This window comes from Larimichthys crocea, unplaced genomic scaffold, assembly GCF_000972845.2.
Source record: "Larimichthys crocea isolate SSNF unplaced genomic scaffold, L_crocea_2.0 scaffold537, whole genome shotgun sequence".
In the NCBI taxonomy this organism is placed as follows: Eukaryota; Metazoa; Chordata; class Actinopteri; family Sciaenidae; genus Larimichthys; species Larimichthys crocea.
This window is the reverse complement of record NW_020857021.1, coordinates 181,720-189,434: the sequence shown is the minus strand read 5'-3', so window position 1 is coordinate 189,434 and position 7,715 is coordinate 181,720. Positions and strand designations below refer to the sequence as shown.

The following is a 7,715-nucleotide window of genomic DNA, read 5'->3' as shown; positions in this document are numbered from 1 at the left end:
CTCTCTGTCTCTCTCTCTCTCTCTTCAATATTAGAGTCTTCTTGCTTGTTGATGGTTTTTAACAATTTCAAACAATAGAAATTTCATCATGTATATTATAAAAGTGACATATTGTTTCACTTTATTTTTTAACATGTCTTATATATTTGGAACATTCATCAGATTAATGTAGAGTAACAAGTCCATTTACCCCAAATGACCTTTTAATGGTTTTAAGATTGTAGATATTCTTCTATAGTTCATCAAGTCTGATCAATTCAAATGAACTTTCATTGTACCCAGAAATTATTGTGAATGTCTGAATGAAAAATATATATAATAAAAATGATTTTCAGGATTAGAAGTAAAACAGAATGGTGTCGTCTGCATAAAGTGGTAACTCTTGATATTTCTCCTGATTCTCATGGCAATAATTGTCCTCACTGACATCTGATGTTCTGTCAGTTAAAACTGGAAACAGGTAGAGGTGACACAGAAATGTCAATAACCTGCTGCACTGCGCACTTTAACACAGAAGTTTGTTTGAAACTCGAAGTAATACAATGCTGTCAATGCATATTTTTATATTAATGATACTTTAATATATAGAAGTGACTGTCTTTTTAAAGTTAGAGCTTTAACCACTGATGTGCCTCAAACAACTGAATTTATCTCAAACATTTGTATGAGAACATTCTTGGCATTCATGTTTCTACTAAAGTATTCTCAATCTGAATCTAAAAGGAGTTTGAAGACTCCAGCACTGTTTGTTTTCTCACTGATATAATCAGCCAGACAGCAACTGTCCATGTCCACCATGAATCTAAAGATGAAATATGTTGGTTTTGTAACTCTGATTAATCTATTTAAAATCTAACTCCTGCATGTGATTATTTCATAATGTAAATATGACTTGGTTATCGTGCATGCATATGTGTGTGTCCTCAGTGAAGTGTATCAGTCTCTGCAGTAGCTTCCAGCTGCAGCAGTCAGTTCAGTTTCTGTTCAGTCTGACTGAGGGAGGTTTTTGTACGATGCTTTTTCACTGTGGTGAAACAGCTTGCTGTATCTATCCTGCTTTAGGTCTGCTTGACCGTAGTAAATGCGCATCTTCGTCTGAACTCCACTATGGTCAGAGTGAAGTTAGAGTTGTGATCCACTGCCTTACCGAGCTGGAATCCCTTATCCGGTGCTACGCCAAGTAACATGTGCGCAGTTTAGGAGTTTCTCCCTCTTCTTTGTTACCAGGCATAACTGTGTGCTAAATTTGCTCCAATATGAACACCCCCTCCTTACCTGACTGAGTTCTACCTGTATTGCTTTCCCTGCAGAATCCCACCACTCTTTCACCTCTCCAGGCTTCTTGTCCTTAACCTTCCTTTTTCTCGATCTTGACTCCTCCCCCCCCCCCACCAAATCTAACTTCGCTTTTTTCATGTCTTTTCATCTTTCCATTCTCTCAGGGATTTCTCTGAGGATTTGATTCTCTGGACTTTACCTGTGAAGCAGCAGCAGAGGAGAGTCCAGATGAGCGGAGATCAAAGTCATGTTTTTGATGAGGAGGATTTCTGTGGCTTCTGTTGTCATGAAGGACAGCTGTCAGTCATCCAGCGTTCAACTCTCAGGACTATAAACTCTCCCAGAGCGCTGGAGCATGGTGCTGCTGATGCAAAGTGGCTCTCTATGGAAATGCTCTGACTGACTCCAACAGGGACTTGGATTACTCTGATCATGCTGTTTATTGATGAATGAATTAAAACAATTTAGCAAAAATAGATAAATACATAAATAAAATGATAAAATACAGTGATAAAATGTTGACCATAGCAATGCTTCTGAGATGATAAAATGAGATTTTCATGACATTTCTAATGTGTGAATCAAAACTGAGGATAGAATCCAAGTCAACTCCAAGGTTCAGTCCGTGATTCTTCACAGCACATGGTCTCCCTGGGCTTTTTGCCCAAACATTATGATCTTAATTTTGTCTTTATTGAGCTGAATGAAGTTGTGTGACATCCAGTCCTTTAGTGCATGACATAAAGTATCAGTGGGACAGAGGTCATGAGGGAATACAGAACTATATACCTGGGTATCATCAGCATAGTTATGAAATCTAATGTGCTTTCTGCTGACATCACCAAGTGTTAGCATATAAGGGCTAAAAAGGTTTACTCGTTATCAGTGTTAATTAACAGTCAGAGATTATTTTAAGGTGGATTTGGTTCGATGACTGTGAACGTCTTCTGACTTGTTTCATTTGACATGAGAACAAATCTACTTTGACTTTTAAACAGATTTAAAGCTATACCTGTGAAAATGTGACTAATTCTGAACAACTGTGGCACTGTTTGATTAATATAATATGAATTAGTTCTTTTAAATACAGGAACTGTTGATGTTGAGTTTGTTTGTGTCAAAGTCAGAGAGCCGTGTCTCTCTACAGTGAGAGGTTTTTGTACGGTGGCTCAATGTGTTTGTATCACTGTGGTGGACTTTTGGTGGAGGAACCAGACTGGATGTTGGAAGTAAGTTTCTGCTCAAATATTAAATATGGGGTCATCAGTTAACTTTTTCATTTCTGTGTCTAAACACTTGCAGTAACTAACAGACTGGTCGAAATCACTTGAAAGAATGAATTTTATTCTTTGTTTCTCCTGTTTAACCCCAGTGTTGAACTTAGAGCAGCTTAACTGAACTTTTTATGATATATTCCAGACTAATTTGTGAAATGTGAACAGCTTGAAATGCAGGAAGCATTAAAGAACAACACTCATACTTCACAAAATTAAAATGTAACCATTAATTCTCTGTTTAAAACTGTTTGGAAGTTGAGTTTAAAGAGTTTTAAATCTCTCATATAATGTCTGCGATGGTCTTTTAAAATCATTTTGACAGTTTTCTGAGGCTGTTTGGTTTCAGATGTGTTATATGAATATTGTTTATATGGCCATCAGATATTTTTTGCTCATAATGCTCTTTGACAGAGGATCTGATTAATCTTCATCACCTTTTGACAAAAAGATTTTTTTTTTATTTATTTTGTTGTTTTAAAAATATATAAATTCATTTCCAGTGTAGTTTGACATATGTCAGGTCATTCTGTATGATGATTCTCTGTGCTGATATGCATGACAGGCTTCGTAAAAGGAAGTGAAACAATGTGTGAGTGAGTGACTGTTGGAGCAGAAAAAACATCTGACAGAAACTCAACTCTCACACAGTAAAGGTGTCCAAGTGTCTTCTGGTTGATTGACATTTGTATGGTCCCTGTCCTCTAAACTGATTGGTGTCTTCTAGGTGATGCCGCACCCACCCTGACAGTGCTGCCCCCTGCCAGTGAGGAGCTGCAGCAGGGGAAGGCCACGCTCATGTGTCTGGCCAACAAGGGCTTCCCCTCAGACTGGAGTCTGGCCTGGAAGGTGGACAGCAGCAGCAGCATCAGCTGGGAGGAGAGCAGGAGCCCCGTGGTGCTGGAGAATGACGGCCTCTACAGCTGGAGCAGCACCATGAGGCTCGCTGCAGACCAGTGGAGGAATGTGGACTCTGTGACCTGTGAGGCCACCCAGGGCTCCCAGACTCTCTCACATACACTGAGAAGAGACCAGTGTTCCCAGTCCTGACCTGACTCACTGGGACTCTGCTACTGGTTTTACTCTGCTACTGCTCTCAGTCTGCTCTCTCTCTCTCTGTTTCTCTGTCATGTTTTAATATTAACGTCTTCTTGCTTGTTTCAACAATTTAAACAATAAAGATTTCATCATGTATATTATCAGTGACATGTCTTTTGACTTCCCTTCTTTGAAATCTTACATGTAACATTAGTCAGTTTAATGTACAGTAACAAGTCCAATTCCCCCAAATGAGTTTTTAATGGTTTTAAGACTATAGATACTCTTCTATGGTTACATCTATATTATTACCTTTGGTAAGAATACATATACTTAGAGCACTTCAACAGTGAATCACAACACAGCTATCTGTTATTACTAACATTGGCCCTTGTAGAAAATCCATGTTATGTCCATGTGTTGTTAATTTGTACCTAGAGATAATTCTTATTATCTTATTAAAAATAAAGATGTAGAATTAAAAAGCAGGGTGTCATCTGCATGAAGTGATAACTCTTTTTAGCTCACTCCTGATTCTCACTGCAGTGGTGAATGGACTGTAGCTACAGTGCTTAACAAATGTATCAGACCACCTGTCAGAGACCATCCAGCACCATAAAGTACTTTAATGCGGACTCTTTCATTTTTACTGAGCTCTCGACTTTTTACCATTTTGAGCCGTGGCATAGACTTTACAGTGGGTAGTTGTTTACATAAACATATATAAACTAATACAAGGAAATGGACTGAACTTCATAAAGCGCTTTTCTACAAAGTTCTTTAAGTTAATGCCTCTTATACACCCATTCACACACACACTAATATATCTGGGAAACAAACAGGCACCAAAAACAACGTATGTAACTTTTAAAGTGATGATTATAAATGTTTACTCCAGGGTTTCTCAAAGTTTTGATGGGTGAGGGCCAATTTAGCAACCTAACACTGAGGTGAGGGCCACCAGCGGGGCGGGACAGGGGAGAAAAAAAGAAAAGCAAAAATAAATTCCATTTGTAATTATTTTAATGACCATATTGCACCTGTGCAGTTTCCATTGTTGCAATTAACACATTTTTAATAAACTCAGTTTTAGGCTAAACCTGGCAAAAATCACTGGGGTTCTATAGCCTCAAACAGACAGATTTGGAATAAGTCATTAACAGTAACAAACGTATTTAGAATAGTCTTTAGAACAGAATGCTATCAGTATAATGTCTAATTCTGGGGCAATTCCAGCTACCATAACACCACAGGGACATCTGAAAGGGGCAGAGAGAGAGAGAGGGGAGGGGGGAGAGGGAGAGAGAGAAAGAAACTTCATCATCATCATTCATATCATTGCCTGTCATTAATAAGCTTGTCATTACTGTAAGTCACACTATAAATTTGTAGCTTAGCTACAACATACCGTTTATCAATGGGCTCTGTGGTGCTGTTTCCGATTGGCCTAGATTCCTCTAATGTCCGGGTCCATCTCCGTCGTTGCGATACGAAGGACAGCATGCAGATGGTCATCCGTCAGCCTGGATGCAGTGTAACCTCTTTTAAGCAGCTTAAGTTTACTGGTGCGATCCTTACCACTGAACTTATCGTAACTTTTATGTTTGGTATCGTAATGGCGTAAAGTCCTTGCGCACAGCAATGACCTGCTTGCAGATCAGGCAAACAACTTTTTCCGACCCACGCCTTTTCTCATCACTGACATTGCGTTTTTTTCTCGAGATGCCCGGATCCCGCTCTGGTTCTCGCTCCTCCATCTCATACTCCATCTTCACACAACCACCGTTCCACTTACATGACTGTTCCGTTGATGGCCTTCTAGGAGTGAGGTCAAGTGTGAATGGTGATGGTCAGACACACCTGTAATTACCGCTTAGGCCTGTAGATGCCGCTAAACTCAACTAAACGGAGATTTATTCTTTCAAAGCAAAATACAGTTTTAACAATTTTACAAATTTGACAGATGTTATCAGATGTTATCGCGGGCCGCCATAAATATTTTCGGGCCGCACTTTGAGAACCAATGTTCTAGGGGTCAAGGCCACTTAAAGTTCAACACTTTATTCCCTTCCTGTATTTTCACTTTTTTGTTCTGTACCCACCATTTATATGTCTCTCTGTCTTTACGGTGCTTTTTCTCTCTCTAGGCAGCATCTGTCCCTCAGATCAGGTTCGATGCAGAGGAGGGCTCCCTGGACCCTTCTGCTCACCAGTCCAGGGGCCTCATGTACGAATACTTGCGTGGATTTCCTACTAAAACTTGCCGTACGCCAGAACCCGGAAACTGTCGTGTGTGCGTTGGCATGGTTCCAAGCACGTGTCTTTTGTACATTCCAATCAACGTGGAATTGAGCGCACATGCAGATGTGCGAAACTCCTCCCTGTCCACGCCCCCATTTAAATAGGCCCTGGACCTGAGACCTGGACCTCTCTTCGTTCAGATCAAAAAAACACAATGAGTAGAGGTAAGAAGCGAAATTTTACCGAATCTGAGCTTGAGGTGCTCATAAATGAAGTTGAGATGCACAGGGAGATTTTGTTTGGAACCCTGTCGACAGGCATCAATGCAAAAAGAAAACGACGTGAGTGGGAGCATGTGTGTGAGGCTGTGAATGCCGTTGGGTCCGAGCAGCGCACAGAATCAGAACTAAAAAAAAAGTGGTCAGATCTGAAGGTGGAGGTGAAGCGGAGGGTCTCTGCCCACCGCCGAAGCGTGACCGCAACAGGCGGGGGGTCGGGAGTGGAGGAACTTTCCTCCTTTGACAGGAGAGTGGCCTCCTTGGTCGGTGACACAGCTCTCACCGGAGTGGTGAGAGCCCATGAAGGTGACACTGATCATCTCCAAGGTAAATATGCTGAACTCATGTTGTAAATATACTGGTCATACAATTGGCTGCTCATAATACATATAGCTCGTGCGTAAAGATGCCAGGATATTAAACACTTTGACTCATGTACTGTATGTTTTTTATTTTACAATAGACAATAAGCCAGGTGAAGACTCCTCCAGCGGCCCCGGCAGCTCCACCGGCCCCGGCGGCTCCACGCCTGCTGCTGACGCCCGTCCCACTGGCCGTGTCCTCACTCGAGCTGTGCTGGAGACACAGGAGCAGATAGTCAGAGGCATCGGTGGAATAAACGATCTCCTTGATCAATTAATCAATGTACTGACAGATATGAATAAGGCAATACATTTGTGTATAAGTAAATTCTGTCCTTGCCTCTTTACATGCTTAAAATCACATTCTGCCGGGCCCGTATGGCTTCCCGGGGAGGGTTGAAGTTGACTGGTCCGGCATCCGGTTCCTCTTCGCGCATCACATATGATTTGAACATTGATGGAATGAAAATGTTTCCTATTAACAAACAAATTCATCCTGTGATGGCGCTTTTATAGCAATGTGTGTGCAGTCAATAGCTCCGATTACATTAGGGAAACCGGCTCTCGCTGCAAATTGCGCTTTAATGTCGGCCTGTTCAACAGCATTGTATGGGAATTTGATGTACCTGAATGACATTCAGATGATTCCGTCCTACACAGCTGGCATGGCTCGGCTCAGGGTTGACTGCCACACTCCTGACCGATCGGCCAGCTCCCGCTGGAATGCCCCTGTTGCCAGGAACCCCAGCGTAGTCAGCACCTGTATGGACACAGGCAACCCCTGGCTCCTTGCTGTGTTGCGCTCTAGGGCCGGCCACAGCTCTGCGCACAACTCCAGTAACACTGGCCTTGATAACCGAAATCGGCTTATGAGCCAATTATCATGGTTTGCAAGTAAATCCTCGCGTTTCCTAAATACTCGCTCACGTCGGATTGCACCATTTGCAAGGTCCTCTAACAACGCTAACGCTGCCATTGTTAATATCATTTTCTTCATCACGCATGCGTTTATATCCACCCATATAATTGCAAACACCTGGGTGTGTTAATTGTTCATAAGTGTGTCTCTGATGTGCACGACCAAGGTACTTTTTATTATTCTGTTTTCTGGGCATAATGGACACAAGCTGAAACCAGAAACGAGTCGTTTCTTCGTTTTTTCGTTTTTGACAAAAAACGAAAAAACGAAAATTCGGCTCAATTTCTCGTTTTCTGTCCCAATCACCAAAAACAACATTTCCACT

General features: G+C 41.5%; 1 protein-coding gene and 1 gene segment (V, D, J or C); both read left to right on the top strand.

Annotated features, from left to right (window-relative positions):
• Positions 1-2,428: 2,428 nt before the first annotated feature.
• Positions 2,429-3,758, top strand: LOC113745224 (Ig lambda-2 chain C region-like; the record flags this gene model as incomplete). The annotated part of the segment is given in 2 exon segments: positions 2,429-2,507; positions 3,280-3,758. Coding segments are annotated over 2 exon segments (402 nt in total), but the record flags the coding sequence as incomplete, so codon positions are not given.
• A 2,281-nt stretch (positions 3,759-6,039) lies between these two features.
• LOC113745225 (nuclear apoptosis-inducing factor 1-like) overlaps positions 6,040-7,715 on the top strand; it is a 4,829-nt gene continuing 3,153 nt past the window's right edge. The window contains exons 1-3 of the mRNA XM_027276737.1: positions 6,040-6,436; positions 6,573-6,706; positions 7,280-7,308. Coding sequence (XP_027132538.1) covers positions 6,046-6,436; positions 6,573-6,706; positions 7,280-7,308 — 554 coding nt within the window. The 5' untranslated portion in view covers positions 6,040-6,045. The remainder of the gene's footprint in view (positions 6,437-6,572; positions 6,707-7,279; positions 7,309-7,715) is intronic.